This window comes from Coffea arabica, chromosome 11e (genome assembly GCF_036785885.1).
Source record: "Coffea arabica cultivar ET-39 chromosome 11e, Coffea Arabica ET-39 HiFi, whole genome shotgun sequence".
NCBI classification, from domain to species: Eukaryota; Viridiplantae; Streptophyta; class Magnoliopsida; order Gentianales; family Rubiaceae; genus Coffea; species Coffea arabica.
Window position 1 is genome coordinate 43,429,478 of NC_092331.1, and position 19,400 is coordinate 43,448,877.

The 19,400-nt window shown below is 36.6% G+C and overlaps 2 protein-coding genes and 1 long non-coding RNA gene across 5 annotated transcripts in view; 1 reads left to right on the forward strand and 2 right to left on the reverse strand.

Moving 5' to 3' along the window:
* Positions 1-938: 938 nt before the first annotated feature.
* Positions 939-2,791, reverse strand: LOC113718285 (uncharacterized). Its single transcript, XM_072072068.1, has 2 exons — positions 2,123-2,791; positions 939-1,529 (listed from the first exon to the last, which is right to left on the reverse strand). The coding sequence occupies exons 1-2, from the start codon at positions 2,789-2,791 to the stop codon at positions 1,020-1,022; spliced, it is 1,179 nt and encodes a 392-aa protein (XP_071928169.1). The 3' UTR covers positions 939-1,019.
* Positions 2,792-4,231: 1,440 nt separating this feature from the next.
* The window catches only part of LOC113718952 (ADP-ribosylation factor GTPase-activating protein AGD4), a 35,233-nt gene continuing 20,064 nt past the window's right edge, over positions 4,232-19,400 (reverse strand). The window contains exons 14-19 of one of the 3 annotated variants that reach the window (XM_027243887.2): positions 19,299-19,382; positions 18,932-19,201; positions 15,455-15,576; positions 15,122-15,206; positions 11,847-12,304; positions 4,232-4,739 (exon numbers count right to left, since the gene is read on the reverse strand). In XM_027243887.2, coding sequence (XP_027099688.1) covers positions 4,625-4,739; positions 11,847-12,304; positions 15,122-15,206; positions 15,455-15,576; positions 18,932-19,201; positions 19,299-19,382 — 1,134 coding nt within the window. In that variant the 3' untranslated portion in view covers positions 4,232-4,624. Of the gene's footprint in view, positions 4,740-6,863; positions 7,189-11,846; positions 12,305-15,121; positions 15,210-15,454; positions 15,577-18,931; positions 19,202-19,298; positions 19,383-19,400 lie in introns of those variants that run through there. The other 2 variants (XM_027243886.2, XM_072072974.1) reach the window with 2 other exon arrangements.
* On the forward strand, positions 7,711-9,506 carry LOC140021681 (uncharacterized). The gene is made up of 2 exons (XR_011825582.1): positions 7,711-8,179; positions 8,509-9,506. It is a non-coding gene; the product is annotated as an uncharacterized lncRNA (long non-coding RNA).

Here is a 19,400-nt window from a genome sequence, read left to right on the forward strand (position 1 = left end):
TTACTAATACCATAGCCTACTAATGTTTTTGATATTGTATAATTTGATTACTTTTTGACACTTATGTATTTTCAGAAATTTATAATTTAAAACAACTTTATAATCATTTGTATGAACCATAGCGGTTAAATGTTGAAGTTTTATTTAGTTGAGAGGTAATTTTTAACATATTTGATAAAAACCATTACTCAAATAATTAGGTTACTTACATATTTGATAAAACCATTACTCAAATAATTTCTTTTTTTTTTTTTGGAATTTTTACCATATGGGATTGTGTCTGGTTTTGGCCCATTGATGAAGTTTTGATATATCAATAAAATAGCAAACTTGGTTTGAAAAAAAAAAGAACAATTAGATAGTAGCTTTTGCCATATTCAATAGTAATATTTTTTATTTTCATAGTACTTCTTTTTGTATTTCACAGTACTAATACTATTGCTTAATGATCTTTTGAATGCTAAAAGAAATTTAACAATTCATTTGGACTATAGAGTCATAAAATATGTCATTTACAACAATTTCATCATTATTAATGCAAACAGTAATAATGAAATCTCACAATACTATTAAGATGGAATGTAGTTTTTACCATATTTTGATAGTATTGTTAGTCAAACAATTATATAGTACATTTTTAGTATCCTAACAAGACTAGTTGCAATTTTCACAGTACTTTTTTAAGTATGTGATAGTACTCTTTTTTCTTTTTTCTTTTTTTCTGTTCATAACTTTATCACTACCTTCATATAGGTAAAATTTAAGCCAAGAAGGAATTGTCTTACAGATGATCAAAACCATTTGATTAACCTACTCACTAACAAAAAACAGATAATATTATGTAGTCTATCGAACATTTTAAGGAACACAGATATAAATAAGATAACTTAAAAACAATCGGTAAAACTAGTTGTACATGAACCTACATTTGGCTGCATTTGCTGTTTGCAGCTATAGAATCGAAAATTCAACATGTGAAGGTATTAATCCCTCGAGCTGTTGCTTGGCACAGACTCTAGCTAACTTTTCCTACTTCTTTTCCCGCTTCTTTTCCTTGCGCGTTTTGGGCGAATTGAATTTACGCGGATCATGAGGACAATAGCATTCTCGAGGAAGTATTCAACAAGCTGTGGTTCACTTCTGCGACCATAGTATCCAAGTAACTGAACCACTTTCAAATGTTGGAGCGGAAAGCTGGCAGCTTTCTTCAACTTTCTATCTCCCCTAACCATATCATTCCACCATGATTCCAACTTCAGCACAAACTTCTCCAAGCTGGGCGAAGCCCTGATCAAAGAAGTAAATCCAATCAAACTTTCATCTTTTGATGCAAAATCTATTAAGACGAACTCCTTCGGATTGGTAAGTTGAGGAAGCTCATGAACAATTCCTTTTTCCTGTGAAACTTGAAGCTCTTTGGCACGTAAAGTAATAATCTCTAGTTGTGACAAGCAGCAAAAAAGCCAAGAAATGACATACCTAACCAAGTTAAGAGAATACCAAGAAACCCATATGAAGAGGTGATTTCTGGTTTAGTGAACTGTGCTGACCAGTTGGGGATTTCTTCCTAAGTGGGGAGCAGCTACCTTAAGAATCACCTGCTAAGATTACAACAGACGGGGCTATGTCCCCCGATTCTCCTCTGACGGTCTAGTTAGTTTGGATAAGAGTCAAAGTGGAGGAAGCTATTGAAAGTGATTCTTACAGAATATTCAGTTGGGCCCTTCTAAGTGAGAGGTTCTGATATTTATATGAGACAACTTGGAGTGAAGGATAGTGGGGTCTAAGTTCCCAAAATCTGACTGAGACTGAGCGTATCAGCCTGATTTGACAAGTCAGTGCAGTAGATAGGTCTTGTCAGATGTCACGTTCGTCCTGTAGATGTCAGGATCTTGGACAGGACTTCAATTGTCATGTCAGACATAGTGCTAAACCGAGATAACAGTAAATGTAGGAGCCACCTCAGTTATCCATGTGCGGGGTGTAGCCGAGGTGACTAGAACGGATAGGGGCCACCCCAGAGGTGAGGGGATCATCTAGGTACGGCCGAGCCGATGTGACCATTATAAACGTCCATAGGCAGGTAGGAGGGACCGAGCCGGGATGACCATCCTCACCATACATTCACAAGCATGGGGACATTCTGAAGTAAAAGATGATGTGCTGCAGTAGTTTTAAGGGAGACTAAATTTGTGTCGCTGACAATAATGGATTGTAACCTCAAACAGCTGCATACCTCCAGATATTTCAAGGCAATAGATGGACCACAAACTCGAAGGTTGATCAAAACTGAAGAGCCCCCCACTACCAGGCGCTCAAGAAATGGACAGTTGATAAAGAAAAATTCTAGTACCTCCACAGTTACATTCAGACTCTTCAAACTCAATGCTCTAAGGGACTTGAAGCCAATCTGTGCATGATGATGGATTTCAGGGTAACCAGGTTGAGATTTGCCACTGCTACAGCGAAGAAATACACAATCAAAAGTATATGATTCTGGAGAAGAAGGCGGGCCATCATCTGGAAACAGGTCCAATTCTAGCCTTTGCACTCTCCTTGCAAATGCATGCTGAAGCCAGTTATGAGTCTCATCTCCATAAAAATTGTCCAAATAAAAAGCAACTCTCAAATAATCTAATGCCAAAGACTTGTCTGGTTGGAGCAGCACCTTGTCAACCCATTCAACATACTTACGCCTTTCCTTTATAACAAAGTCCAGATACCTTGCCCCGTTGCGCATTGAGACCATCTTCTTTAGCACTTTCGAAGCATCAAAATCAAGGCAAGCCATAGACCTCCACAGATCTATCCAACGCTATGAAAGAACACTTGTTCTGGCAGCTTCTTTTGGCGTTAGACAAGACAGTAAGCTGATCCTTGAGGGGTGCCTTGTCTTTGGACAGTTCCTCGCTCCAAAACCAGTGGCAAGTATTGCCCTTGATTCCATCAAGATCAAAACTTTCTGCTACTTTTCCATTGCTGCAGCCCACCATCGAGCCTGGAGAGATAAGTACAACCACCGTTCTAAACGCCCGGCATCCGCCTACTTCGGCTTAGTCGAAAGTGGCCAGGAATAAAAGAAGCTGGAGATTGTTACTTGTTTGAGGAAAAGAGAAACTGATTTAGGATGCTTTCGCAAAGTAATTGGGTTGATTTCGATTCCAGTTGTTGTTGATTTTTTTTTTTATCGCAACGATAACATTTGTATAACCTACCTATTCTAACTTAGTCGAAGGGCACTGACGGGATTTTCCTGTTCGAGGAAGCCACAATTAAGTGGCAAGGTCTCTTGACCTCCAACCCGCACCAAGACTTAAATGTTTTGGTGGTACCAACAGTTCAAGAGGCTGTTAGCAATTTGCATCTTTTCATAAAGTATGTGATAATACAAATATCACAGCCTGTTAATAGTGATGATAATTGAGGCGGGTACCGTGGACATCCACCCCGCAGGGGGTTAATGGATAGGATAAAATGCTCTCCTATTAAAAAACGGGATGGGGACTGGACCTTTTTGATTATTAATGCAAATTTTGGCAATGACATTTCAAAGTATTAGTATTTAAATATGAAGTAATTTTTACCATGTTTTATTGTATCACTACTCAAACAATTAGGTAATAGCTTTTTATAATATTCAAAGGTACTTTTTTATTTTCATAATACTTCTTTTTATATTTCACGGTACTAATACCATAGATTAATGATCCTTTGAACACCAAAACACATTTAACAATTTATTTGACACTAATGGACTTATAAAATCAGTCTCTTACAACTATTCCATGATCACTAATATAACTAATATATCCCGAGTTTTTAATTGCTTAATGCAATTTAATTTATATTGACATAATCAACAACTTATAATATAATTTTTTAATAATATTATATACTTTTAGTTTTTATTTTCGTTAATACAAAATAAAACTGCTATTACCTCCTCATATGAAATAATACTAAATGAATCTCTTATGGTTCACAGTACTTCCTTTGTGTTCACGAATCTTATGGCATTAGCATTAAAAAAGACAGTTACCAATAGTTTATTTTGTTACTTTGATATCCTACATGATAAGACAGAGATCTTTATCCGCCATCCACCATGGATAGAGTAGCTCATGTTAAAAAAAAAAAAAACCTTTAGATCTATCACACAATGATAATCATAATCTATTATAGTCGGTTGCCAAGTATTTAGGAGGAAATTTACTATGTAGCAAACTCCATATGACAAACGATGTGGCATCTATGTATTGGATTTGTGTTGAGGGAATGATTTCCCTTGAAAACACAAATGGGACTGTAGAATTTCCCAAAATAGATGTACAAGAAATAACATACAGTGAAAACTTGACTTCAAGTTCATAATGTGATTCGAGTAATTTCTAAGCTGAAGCAGCATTAAATCGGTCTCCTAAACCACAAACTGAAATATTCATGTTTCTTTTTCCTTTTCTTTTGTCAAAACATTATAGATCGCTTAATGAAGATAAGCAAAAAATGACAAAGAACAAAACTGAATGAAGACAACCCCTTTCTGAGTCTGTTCGATGAATATGAAATGATAACTCATCCAACCCCTATTTGTTGAATTCAAAGAAGTTGCACGGTACTTGCCAATTTAATCGCTCTCGGAAAGCAGGACAAACAGCTCCTCATCAGTGATTGCTCCCATTTCCATAGCCCTTTCCAAAGCATTAAGGCCTCCAGCATCCCTTATTGATGCACGTGCACCTCTGAAGAACATGCATGTTAATATACCACATGATAGTGGAAACAAGGATATAATACCACCCTTCAAATTTGAAAGCAATTACAAGGATTTCTACAGATGCAAAAACACAAACGAGATTTTTATGGCTACCATTCTTGTTAATACTGAAGTCAACTGCTCCAGCTGCAGGTTAATTAACGAGGGGCATTCAACTTGGCTGGGAACCTATATTGGGAGAACATAAACAATAGAGACGAAAAGTTTTTAAGCGCTAGCCAAAACTAGAAGTTTCTTATGACTTTATACTTCAGGTCTAGAAGAATCTCATTTTCTGCAAGTTACAGTTGGAAAAGGATGAATGACCCGTCTGAGGTTTCCAAACGCAAAGGAAGTAAAAGATAAGAAATAATGTTTGAACGTTGGAAAGCAGAATACTAGTGCTTTGAGAAGATTGGCAACATATTCTTAACATGTTCAGGTTTAAAAGGCTAACCATGCAGAAATAAAGAAGTTGGACATAATTATGAGACATTAGACCATCCTGCAATTGAAATCAAACATCATCCCAGCTACAACACTACGTAGCACAAAATTCTTTATGGTCCAGAAAGAGACAAATAGAACTAGCATAGTTGGATAACAGTTCATAGAAAGTCAGACCAGAAAATCCATTAGCTTCTCCAAGAGGCAATAAATTGCCCTTCCGCTTAACAAGTCCTTCGTCGTGTCTTAGGCCTCAAAACATGGTTTAATTATAATCTAACCAATCTCAATGAAATTTTACTTCAATTTAAAGAATTTATAATGGAAGTTAGGGCATAATGTATATTTGATTCAATAGCTTTGCTAATTAATGATGCTACCAGAAAACCTGGATGGGTAACCTCTATCTTAAAGCAGGACAAACTTATCTTGCTTAAAACTTCGTAAAGATAGAGCCATTCCAGAATATTAGTTATTCCAATTAAGGTTCTTTCCTTTTCTGCTTTCATATCATTTTGCGTCTCCAATTTTATTTGTGTAGTTGGCTCCCTTAATTATGAAGCTGATGGATATAGAAGGTTCAGGCTGGAAACAAATCAACCAGCAATCAATGAGTCAGCATTTATTTCAGTTCGAACCCAGCATAGTGATTAATGTATTGCACTATCTAAGAGAAAAGAGAACCAAAACACAGGCACTGAACCAAAATGAGCAATAATTTTGAAGCCCTTTGGCTGCCAGAGAATTAAAACCAAGCATTTGGTTCAAACACTAACATACAGATTAGGTTTAGAATGCTACCTGTACTAAAATGGCATCTGATGATACTCATAAATGTCTAAACCTATGCTTTATCAAGTCCCTGTATACTCTAAAGATGCACACAACCACCATAATACTTCAAGAGGCTAATAAGAAAAGATTCTAAATCAGCCTGTGGCAATCCCAAAACAAAGTTCTACTACATGACATAAACCAAAAACAGAAAAGGGTATAGAAAAAGTAGAGCTGTATGTTTTATGTTATCCATGTTTAGTCTCTGAAGCAATCTAAAAGGCAAATCCTAGTGGTCCTATCCATCAAGCAGCAAAAGTCTCTCTCAAAAGAAAATCCATAAAGGAACATATTGTTCCAAATAGCAAGAGCTGTGTTCTCGATGCAAAACATTCTGTACCGTTTTATCAAAGAAAAATGTGCAAGAAAACTGTGTTACTTTGGGGTGCGTGTTTTGGATTTTGAATGCCTCATCAATTTAAGGTGCAATAAATTTCTAACAATAACTCTCAATGAAATTACTGCTGATGCACAACACTAATACCCCTTTGCATTGATCTTTCAGCTTCTTGTCCAGTACATTGACATCAAATTCATTTATATAGATTAATGATAGGCAACCAATCAAAACAGAGAAAACCAATTTCTGCATTTCCCTCTTCCTCCCTTCCTTCCTCCCTGACAACCTCCCTTCCAGACTGAAAGTGCAATATAAAGAAAGCATCAATTGACAAGAGTCGTATCTTCCGTTGATTTCTTTTTGGCTCAGGACTCATAGAGAATTATTTTTCCACTCGTTTCTGAAATGCAGAAATAAGTATGTTGAAAATCTAGAATATCTTTTTCTATGTATATCCCATGATTTCTGCTCTATTTTAGGATAGAATAATTTACTCCTAATGTATTTTAGGATAGAATAAATTAGCTCCTAATTTTTAGGAAATTACAGATTTCATGGAATTGACAAAAGTCAAATTCCATTTGTATAAATGTTGTACAGAGTCTAGAACAAAAGATATGACAGAACAATTCAGTTTTTCTTTTTGTTCATGGTATCAGAGCTTTTGCTCTTGGGACCTCTTCTTGTCAGCCTTCATTGCTGAGTGCTTTCCTCTTTTCAAGTCTTTATTGCCAAGTGCAATTTCCAGCCTTCATTGCTGATTTTTTTTCATTAGGCCTTCATTGCCAATTTTTCTTTGAAACCTCCACCATGTCTGAAACTGAAACATCAGAAATCCACTCCAATACCAAATCAGAAGAGACCTCAAATATTCCACAAACAGGGGATTTGCAGAGTATCCAGGCAGCCTACAGGCTCAACGGGAAAAACTATTTGAAGTGGTCACAATTTGTTCAAACATTTCTCAAAGGAAAGGGCAAAATCAGCCACTTGCTTGGAACTGGACCAAAAAAAGGGAGATCCTAAATTCGCTGCTTGGGATGAAGAGGATTCTATGGTCATGTCATGGCTGTGGAACTCCATGTTACCTGAAATAAGTGATACTTGCATGTTCCTACCAACAGCTCAAGATATATGGACTACTATTCGACAGACCTATTCAAAGGCAGGAGATGCTGCCCTAATCTATGAGATCAAAACAAAGATCTTAGCCACTAAACAGGGCAACCTTTCCGTTACTCAATATGCCAACCTTCTGCAAAATCTATGGCAGGAACTGGACCAATATCGGTGTGTTCAGATGGTGTGTAGTGAAGATGCAGCCACCTTGAAAAACTTTATCGAAAAGGATAGAGTTTATGACTTCTTTGCAGGTCTGAATGTGGAATTTGATCAGGTCAGAGTCCAGATATTGGGGAAGGAAAGATTATCATCTCTGAATGAGACAATATCATTGATTCGAGCTGAAGAGAATAGGCGAGAAGTCATGTTAGAGCCTAAAACATTAGAAGGCTCAGCAATGATTTCTACAAAGTCAAATAAAGACACAATTTGGTGCACGTACTGCAAAAAATCACGCCATACGCGAGATGATTGCTTCAAACTCCATGGGAAGGAACAAGTCCTTAGTCGTAAAGGAGGATTCAAAGGGGGAAAAGCCCACTTAACTGCTGGAGAAGACCAAACACAAGAAAAATCCAACCAGGCTGGTATGGGAGAATTCAAGAAAGAAGAAATCGAAAAGCTAAGAAACCTCCTAAATTCCCTTGAAAAGTCCTCTAGTACGTGTTCATTGGCTCAATCAGGTAAGTACCTTAACTCTTATGCTTTAAGTGCCTCAAGCATGTCTTCGCTAGGCTCTTGGGTCATCGACTCAGGAGCTACTGACCATATGAATCACAACCCAATCAGATTTAGAACATACAACCCTTGTCCTGGAAATAGAAAAATTATTGTTGCGGATGGATCTCCTATAACTGTTGCAGGCCAAGGGACAGTAAATCTATCAAATTCTTTGTCCCTAAATAATGTGTTACATGTCCCAAAATTGTCCTCCAATCTCATATCCATCCATCAAATTACCAAAGATCTGAACTGTAGAGTAATTTTCTATTCTACTCACTGTGTTTTTCAGGATTTGGTTACGGGGAGGACGATTGGACTTGCTAAGGTGAATGATGGGCTTTATTACCTTGAGGAGATGAGTGGCAACAAGGAGAACAAAAATCAGTTATCCCTCACCTGCTCCTCAAATAATAAATCTGAAATTTGGCTTCATCATTTCCGTCTTGGTCATCCATCTTTTATTCTACTTAAAAGCATGTTTCCTTCACTTTTCAAGAATGAAGATGTTAGTAGTTTTCATTGTGATACATGTGAAATTGCTAAGCATCATAGACTATCATTTCCATTGAGTAATACAAGATCTACTAGACCTTTCTCTTTGATACATACTGATATTTGGGGGCCTTGTAGAATTTCTAGTATTTCTGGAGCAAAATGGTTTGTCACATTCATTGATGATTGTACTAGAACTACTTGGTTATTTCTTATGAAAGAAAAATCAGAAGTAAGCAGTATTTTTCCAATGTTTCATAAAATGATTTGTACACAATTTGGAAGTTTGATTAAAAGAGTAAGATCTGATAATGTAAGAGACTATTTTAATCAAATTCTCTCATCTTTTTTCCAAAAAGAGGGTATAATACATGAGTCATCTTGTGTAGATACACCCCAACAAAATGGGATTGCTGAACGAAAAAATAGACATTTACTCAATGTGACTCGAGCAATTTTGTTTCAACATAAAGTTCCAAAAACTTTTTGGGGGGAGGCTGTTTTAACTGCTGCACATTTGATAAATAGAGTACCTTCAAAAGTACTAAATAATCAAAGTCCCATTGCTGCTCTTTCTGTTTTTTATCCTGATTTTAATGTCTCTTGCACATTGTCACCAAAAGTGTTTGGTTGTGTTGCTTTTGTACATGTTCATGCACACCAAAGAGGGAAACTTGATCCAAGAGCTTTAAAATGTATTTTTGTGGGATACTCAAACACAAAGAAAGGATATAAGTGTTATCATCCTCCTTCAAAAAAATTTTTTACCTCCATGGATGTCACATTTGTTGAAAATGAACCTTACTCTCAAAGTAACAATCCTCATCCCCAGGGGGAGAGTTCTTGGGAAGATAAGGAATTTCTCCTTGATCTTCAAAATCCTACACTAAACTTAAAGTCTTTCAAGCCTGACCATACACCAAATTCTAAAGGAGAACATACTAGCAGTGAACCTGAACCTGAATTTGAAGTTGAACATGCCAGTAAAGAAATTGACCCTGATCTTGGAGCTGAGGGAAAATCTGGTTTAAATCCAACTACACCACTCAAGGTCTACTCAAGGAAGAAAGTTCATATTTCTGAACCTGTGCAAATCCAAGAATCTGAACCACAATCAGGTACTGAAAATTCTGTTCCTTTGTGTGTTCAATCTGACTCTGCTTCTTGTGAATTTAATGATTTAGACCTGCCTATTGCTGTTCGAAAAGGAACACGAGAATGCACTAAGCATCCAATCTCAAATTTCGTGTCTTTCCATAGACTCTCTCCACAACATAAAACTTTCCTTACCACCATCAACTCCATTTCAATCCCACAAACACTACAAGAGGCACTTAGAAATAAGAACTGGTTACATGCTATGAAAGAGGAAATGAATGCCCTAGAGAGAAATAAGACTTGGGAAATTGTAAACCTGCCCAAAGGAAAGAAAACAGTGGGGTGTAAATGGGTGTTTACTTTGAAATATAGAGCTGATGGTTCATTAGAAAGGCATAAAGCTCGGTTGGTCGCAAAAGGATATACACAGACATATGGGATAGATTACCAAGAGACCTTTGCACCCGTTGCAAAAATGAATACTGTGCGTGTTCTTTTGTCTTTAGCCGCTAACTTTGGTTGGTGTTTACAGCAATTTGATGTTAAGAATGCATTCTTACATGGGGATTTAGAAGAAGAGGTGTACATGGAACCCCCACCGGGTTTCAATGAAATGTTTTTTGAAAAGAAAGTGTGCAGGTTAAAGAAAGCTTTATATGGATTAAAACAATCGCCAAGGGCTTGGTTCGGAAGATTTACTAAAGTGATGCTAGCAATGCAGTACAAACAAAGTCAAGGAGATCATACTTTGTTCATAAAATATTCAAAAGGAGGTGTTACAGCTCTACTTGTATATGTAGATGACATCATCATCACCGGGAATGATCCAATTGAAAGAGAAACACTCAAAAAGTGCTTAGCAAAGGAGTTTGAAATTAAAGAACTAGGGAGGCTGAAGTATTTTTTAGGCATTGAGGTGGCATACTCAAGTAAAGGCATCTTTGTTTCCCAACAAAAGTATGTCTTAGACTTGCTTAAAGAAACAGGCAATCTTGGATGCAAGGCAGCAAGCACACCCATTGAGCCTAACTTGAGATTGAATGAAGAGAAGGATGATAGCACAGTAGATAAGGGAAGATATCAGCGGTTGGTTGGGAAACTGATATACTTGTCCCATACAAGGCCAGACATAGCATTTGCTGTAAGTGTAGTAAGCCAATTTATGCATGATCCAAGAGAGAAACACTTGCAGGCCGTCAATAGAATTATATCCTACCTCAAAGGGACACCGGGTAGAGGAATTTTGTTCAAGAAAAATGAAGGATTGCTCATAGAGACATATATTGATGCTGATTATGCAGGTTCTGTTGTAGATCGTAGATCAACTTCAGGATATTGTACATTTCTTGGTGGGAACCTAGTGACATGGAGGAGTAAGAAGCAATCGGTTGTTGCAAGATCAAGTGCGGAAGCAGAGTTTAGAGCTATGGCTCATGGAGTTTGTGAATTGCTATGGCTCAAAATAATACTTGATGATCTTAAAATCAAGTGGGAAGGACCTATGAAACTCTATTGCGACAACAAGTCTGCCATCAACATTGCACACAATCCAGTGCAACATGATCGCACAAAGCACATCGAAGTTGATAGACATTTTATTAAAGAAAAGCTGGACAGTGGCATGATTTGCACTCCATATGTAGCATCAAATAATCAATTGGCAGATGTCTTAACTAAGGGAATGCCAACTTCCAACTTTGAAGACATTACATGCAAGATGGGAATGGAAAATATCTATTCACCATCTTGAGGGGGAGTGTTGAAAATCTAGAATATCTTTTTCTATGTATATCCCATGATTTCTGCTCTATTTTAGGATAGAATAATTTACTCCTAATGTATTTTAGGATAGAATAAATTAGCTCCTAATTTTTAGGAAATTACAGATTTCATGGAATTGACAAAAGTCAAATTCCATTTGTATAAATGTTGTACAGAGTCTAGAACAAAAGATATGACAGAACAATTCAGTTTTTCTTTTTGTTCAAAGTAATATCATTTTTTTTTTAGAGTTAATAATAGTAACAGAAGAGTTACCTTCTAAGCAACAACTTTGCCAGATGGCTGTTCCCCCTGGTTATACAGTATTGCAAAGGAGTTCTTCCATGGAAATCACACCAGTTTATATCAGCACCAAACTGCAGTAGCAGTTCCAGCATTACTGCATTGCCTGTGTGGCAGGCTAGATGCAACAAGGAAGATCCCTGAAGGCAATTTCCAGCTTCACCAGAAGACTTCAAACAATCTACTGGATGATAATTTTTCTCTTCAAAATTGCTGGAGCCTTGTTCGGGGTCCTCTCTCTGAACATTATGATACAGATTGGCACCAGCTACCTCATCATAGGTTGAGTTGATAATATTTGCATTTGACACCACAATTAATTTATATACTTCTCGCAAATTGTTGTCCAACACTGCTTCCCAGACTCTAGTGGCTTGAGAGTGGTTACTAGAGGTAGTAGCCTCTTTATTCAGGAAGAGTTTTTCAACATACTGAAGAAAACACCACAGTTATGCCTTGTTAATAGATCATTGAATCACAGTGAAATATTTCACTACAACAATAAAAAAGAATGATCATTTATATCACATTAGCTGTAAAAAAGTTGCAGCACTTGGAAATTTGAGTTAGTTGGAAATGAGTTCCATATCAACCAATCTTAAATCATGACAAAAAAAAAAGAAAAAAGAAATATGTAATGAAGAGTTTTTCAACATACTGAAGAAAACACCATAGTTATGCCTTGTTAATAGATCATTGAATCACAGTGAAATATTTCACTACAACAATAAAAAAGAGTTGCAGCACTTGGAAATTTGAGTTAGTTGGAAATGAGTTCCATATCAACCAATCTTAAATCATGACAAAAAAAAAAAGAAAAAAGAAATATGTAATGAAACAGCAAGTGCAAGAATTTTATCGCCCCTCATGGGCAGCTCAATTGGTCACGGCACGCCTCCTTAGGAGCCGTTGTCCAGTCCCGCCAGGGTTCGAGTCCCATGGTTATCGTGTTCGGGGGGATGGGGCCTCTCCTCCCGGGCCGGTGGGGGATTAGTCGGGTCCAGTTTACCCGATGGCCCGGATACCCCCTCCGTCAGGAAAAAAAAAAAAAAGTGCAAGGATTTTATCTTGATTGAAAGCCAAAATAATCTAGAAATGCTAAAAAAGAAAAGGAAAAAGTTCAGTTCATAACTCCAAATGAATGTCTTGAAATGGTCAATGGTTTGTTAATTTTGTTGAAGTGTGACGATGACTGCTATATTTTCTAAACAACACCATGATCTTCAAGAATAAGAAATTCAGTACTACTTGGGTAAGTTTTATTTCTTCCCTATCTATCTGTCTCCTTTTTTTTTGGGGCAGTTTGCTTTTCCTTTTCTAGGTTGGGAAGGACTATAAATCCGTAGATCAAAAGGATGATATCAGGAGAAGATAGTAGATTCATCGATAAAATGCTGAAGATATCATGTAAGCCAGGAGAATGAAACATCAACTCTAAGCGTAACCAGGATTTCCTGTCTTGGCAATTAACTGACAGGAATAATAGGTATAGGTCAGAACCTAGCTCTAGAAAGGAGTTGGGGAGAAGCGCCATCACTGAGGCAAAGATCCTTGCTTAGCTGGGAAGTGATTGCTTTAAAGTGGATAATCAATTCACTTTGCACAAGTTGCAAAGGTGGGTAGTCATGGAATTTTAAAAATTAAGGGGGTGCTTGGTTCGAGGGTATGGGATTCAGGATTTGGAATGATGTCCATTTTAAGTGCTTGGATAATAGGTGTGGGATTCAAGATTTTGGAATGAATTCTAAAAAGTTAGCAACTCTCCATTCTTGAGTGAATTGGTGGGTTTTGTTAATTCCTATATTTGATTCCAAGATAATTTTTATAAAACATTTTTTTTATTCACTGATCCCTTCACCCTCGTTCAGTCATCTTCCCTCCGGTCTTCTCCCATCATCTCCCACCACTCTGTCTCCTCTTCCATGGCATCCAAAAATTTTCCTTGTTGCCATCACTCGACATCTCAAAAACTTCCACCTTCCCCCTCACTAGTATCACTCCTTCCTCACCCTCAAAATCCTAACCCTAGACCCCCCAAATTTCATCCATCACAACAAGCTCCTGCACAAACTCACCTCTGAGTTTAAATCAGTACCAGAATTTACAGCCGCAATCTCAAGGGGTTCAACTTCAACTTGAGAAAGAAACCGGTCGACTTGAATTTGGTGCCACCCCACTCAATGTTCCTTAAATCTGTTTGCAAGCCATTGACAGGTTCTCAATTTGGATTGTATCAATTGACAAGAAAAAAGAAAAGGTGGCGTTGCTTCATCATATGAGCAATATCTGCAAGTATAAGAGAAAAGAACAAAAAATGAAAAAAAAAAAAACAAAAGGCCTTGATTGGGGATGGTCTGATGATGGCTGGTATTGTATGAAGGAACTCCGAGTTTGGCTATAATGGAGTCAAGTAGCTAACGGGAAATGGGTTCTTCAGTAACTTCTTTTGCTTACTTTTGTTTTGTGTTGTATGCATTGACTTGTAAAATCTGGGTGCGAAGAGTAATGTCAGATGACAATTTTGAGCATGGTAGAGAGAAACAAATAAAAAAAACTAAACTAAAATGGAAAAAATATTTGACTAGTGCTGCGTGTTGTAGGACCCAATCTGGAATTTGTAAAGTTAACCATATAATACAAAACTTTTTACGTCAGACCTACACATACAAGAATGCAAGTAGACAATTTTGACTTGAGTCCAAGGAAAGGATAAGGGGCAAATTGGTTCTGTGACTGATGCACAAAAATAAAAGAATTAAACCACCATTATGGCTACCCCAGAAGAAGTATAGACATGAAAAGATAAATCTGTTGTCTGAAAGTAATTTATGCTAAATTGTTTTAGTCTCGACTACAGATTATCTATTACTAGTGGGAAAGGCACAAACTATGTGTGTGCACATTAAAAAAATTCATCACACATACAAAAATTGTTAAATAAAAAGATATTAATTAGTTGGTGATTATTTGAAATCTTATTGGGCTTATAAATGGGAATGTACTTTTTTTTTACAAGAAAGGAGGTTATTGACGTTTTTTGGAATTTTTATTCTAGTTCTAGTTGTAAAAGTGCGAGAGACTGTGTAGCAGCGTTGCTTAATCATGGGGTAAATTTGGGATAACAAATAATGACAGAATTTTTTAACACCAAACTCAGGACAAAAGGTTCTTGAATATAGCTAAGACAAATCAGAATCTTCAGTCCAAACAGGAATGTAGTTTATGTGCCAGGAGATATAAAGACATACCTTAGCTTGAATGAACTTCTCTTTTTGATGAGTGACATCTTTATTACTTGGTTTGGAAATTGACGGAAATGAATTAGATCCTTGGCTGCTGTGGAGCGAAAAAGATGTCACTAAAACCAATGAGTACAGGTATTGTAGACAGACAGATACAGGGGGAGACAGACAGAGACATGCGCACGCGCACACACACGCACGCAGAGTTTGTAGAAGACTCTTTCGCAAAACAATATTAAACTCATTGCACCTACAAATGAAAATATTATATCCTCTTCTAATCGAGCAATAGCATACCATATATCAAATTTTGAGTAGCAACAAACTCCAGTATCTTACCCGTCATTCTGAGGTAAAAGCAGTTCCTCCCAGATAGAGTTACAGTATGTATTACCCAAAGCTTGAAACAAATCCAAGACTGTAGGTTCCCAGACCTTAACATCCAGATTTATGGATCTCACCTGTAATTTGATAAAAGAATCTCTAAATATTTCTTATTCCAAAACTGTAAAAACTACTTAGCTATCACTTTCAAATTCAATCATTGTGAGAGCAAGCTTTGGATTTGATGTCTGTGTAATCCTAAATTATATGTCTACCAGGTACCGCAACTACATCTTTTACTAATTACATCTTTTACTAATTTGACAAAAGGTCATCCATAAAACCAAAATGCACTTTGGAACCATAGGTGCAACAAAGCTCGTGTAAATTTTTATCTAATTTTGTGCCATTGTGAAGTGATCAAATTCAAAATTAAAGAGCCATGTACTAGGAATTGGTACAAGAATATACTGAATGTAGACAAAAGAGAGTCTAAAAAATTGGTATCATCAGATTCCTAGAACCTTCAATCAAGGGAGTGATGTAGGCTAGTAAAAGATGCAACTCAGATTTGGAGTCCATATAACAGCGACGACAAAATCAACCATATAGAACACAGACATTTATGTCATAGATTACTACTTGATGACACATAAACATCTGATTTTTGGGTATTGCAAAAGCATTTTCAGTATCGAAATTAATCAACAATCTTATCCAACTCTCATAATCCTGATCAAGTCAAAATCTTATATTTTCTCAAAAGCAAATTACAGGAGAGCCCCATCATCCAGGAATTGTAAGGTAACCACTTAAAGAATTTTTATGTCATCCCAGAAAGTCATGCACAGGAAATGCCCCAAGTGTTGTCAAGGTAATATATGGTAGAACTAGACACAGTGCCATAGCTGCACGTATATACTTTTTTGCTGTCAAAGTATGCCTAACAAGGTTGGTGTAAGTAAAAATCATCCTCCAATTCAGGCCATAAACATCCAAGCGGCTAATGGAAATTTGGAATTTATTTACGTGATTGACAAATGTATAAATGTTAAAGATGAACCAGCAAGGATGTTAGAACTTTGTAACATGAAAATCTTTCTTAGCATACAGGGAATGTGAATTCATTTTGCTTCCTAGCACTTATTTTGACAATAGAAATATTCCACCGACTTGTACAGAAGAGAAGGAAATTGTCAGCTTGCACCATAAGGTGCTAGGGAAAAAGCAAAAAATTTGAGAAATTAGATGCAACACAGGACAATAAGGATGAACACTGGTTTGGCAAAGCCGGTAATTTTTTGCATGAATAGTTAAAAATGCGCAAGAATTGTCATATTTATTGGAACCCAAGAACAACCCTTGTAATGGTTGAACCACAGAAGAGATCCCTATAACTCTGCCAAAGTTTCTAAAGGACTATAATCTCTACAATTGCCACATGTATTATGCATCCATGCAAACTAAAGGCCAACTTAAGACAAGCCTTAGCCAAATTTTTGTTTCCTTATTAGTTCTATGACATTCTGTTAAGGAAGTAAGGTGCTTTTCTAAACACTGATTATGGACTGCTACTGTTCAATAAAGTGCACAACAAATTATAACGTACAACAGAGATAGTTCAATGCTATCTGTAATGCCTGTTGTTCACTGTACGTATCAAATCATAGGATTTTCACAGGTGAATCTTTGTTTCTACGGCTGCTATTGAAGCCCCAGTTTATTATGAATCCTCAGATCCATCAGCTTAACTACCTTCTCCAACTACTTTACCATCAAAAACCCCTCATATAACCAGAAAGTACAATTATATTTAACATATAATTCAGAATGAAAGTAGTTTAAATCTAGCAAGAATTCAACAGTCACTGAAGAAAGCAGTAATTAAATGTACCTAAACTGAAACGGTGACTTTTAAACATGTTTCCTCACGTGGTAGAAAAATTTTTAACTGTAGCATTAATTTATTTGAAAAGTTTAATTTTGCTGAATGTGAATGAAGAGACTCAACAGTATAGATAGGTGATAGAGTAAGCCAAGACTATACTATTCACAAACTATAACTTAAACCTAAATCTTTCACATTAAACAACAGTAACAAACTTCAAATCAACTGTTGACTGGATATTACTTTCCAAAATCTGGAACTTTTACATGATAAGGAGTAGCCACTTAAAAAGAATAGTTCTTGCAATTTTTTTTATTTGTACAGTTAACCTAAAAGTAGGTTAAGCAATATCATATAAGATAGATTTGGATGCTAAAATACTGTCAGTTTTTTTTTTTTTTAATTCTTAGGAGGTGCCTTGTAATCCTTCTAATCCCATCCACCGACCACAACAATCTTTTCCTTATTTTACGTACTTCAATAAAATTTCTTTCTCCAGCCTCATATCTTCCATGAAGTACTTCCTCTATTCAAAACTGTTGTTCAGCTAAGGGAAAATTCACTTTTTATCAGGAGTAAGCTACTACAGGCTAATTTTCTGGTTTTCTCCAATTCTAGCCATAGACAATCTGACCATAAATCCACGTGGATGGGATCAGGAGAATGCATGTGAACTGAAATTACAAGTGAGGCCTACTCAGCTTGGAATACTATGCTGGAATTAAGAGGGTGTAATGCCCTATGGCAGTATGCAGAATATACAACCACTTGTGCAAACGACAAAAATTTTAGGATAGTCCAAATAGAAAGCCTGACTATGAATGGGAGGAGGAATTACATAACGACACCAAAATAATCTCCCTATACAATAAAACTAATTTCCAAGATCAAGACAAACATATAGCATGAACATTAATTTTGTGAAAAATAGGGTGTGGAATTATTTCTAATTGATCTATTTACAAGAAACTCCAAACAATTTAAGTCCACAAGGGAGTTTTCAATTTTTAAAGTAGCTCTTTAGTAGCAATCTATTTACTAACCCAACACCACGTATCACAGTTGCTGCTCTCTCTCTCTCACAAGCTGCTCCGGTTCAACAACCAACCAACACACTTTAAAAAAGCAGTACGTATGGCAGACCCACCATGCCCTCCACTAGTACTATATTTGTCAATAAATGCTGTTTTGGACACTCAAATAAGCAATTGGACAAAATAAATTCAAGAAGACCAATCTTCTTTAATTATGAAATGTTTATTTTTTGAACTTTGTTCCTCGCTGCAAGGTTCTGATGTTGGCAGGGCTTCAGCAAACTGGAAGGGTAGAATTCCAGGTTTTGTTGACATGTTGTGCAATGCAAAAGAATACGAGGCTCTTTTAGTGATGCAACCTTTTCCCCTATGACCTGGTTCAAAATTTCTAAATGAATTCCACAGTGAATAACTAGAATTTTATATCAGACAATCTAGGAAGTTCGTGAGAAAATCATTAATCCAGTTGTGTAACCAACTCATCACTGGAATTTTCAGCCTTTTTAGTCAAAGTTTAGGTGAGTTTTACAGGCGAATGTTTAGAGAAAATAAGATTCTAAGGAGATGCACCTTTGATATGTGAACACCGAGATTGCGGTGAATGCCAGAGCATTCAATGCACATCAAGATGCCAAGATTTAGAGATGCCCATTCAGGATCAGGAGCTCTGCATTCTGCACAATGATCATTTCCCGGTGTCTCCCGAAGAATCTTCGAAACAGAATATGCCCGATTGGATCTCATGTCATCTGTTGGATTCTCACTGTTACCCAATAGGCTTAAGGCAGAAGAAGCACCAACTGAACCATTATTTCTGTCAACATTTTTCCCTGAATCTAACTGCAACAGGTAGAAAAGAAGTTAGTTATGGTAGGTTATTTGGCAGTCTTGTGTCTTTTTTTCATATAATTGTTTGATGTATCAATTTAAAGTCAACCTGCTGCAAGTGAGAATTCAGGAGGGATGCAATAACCCCTGTAATTTTATCCATCCAGTCAATTCTATCAGCTTCATTCTCAGCCTATGCATGATGAGATAA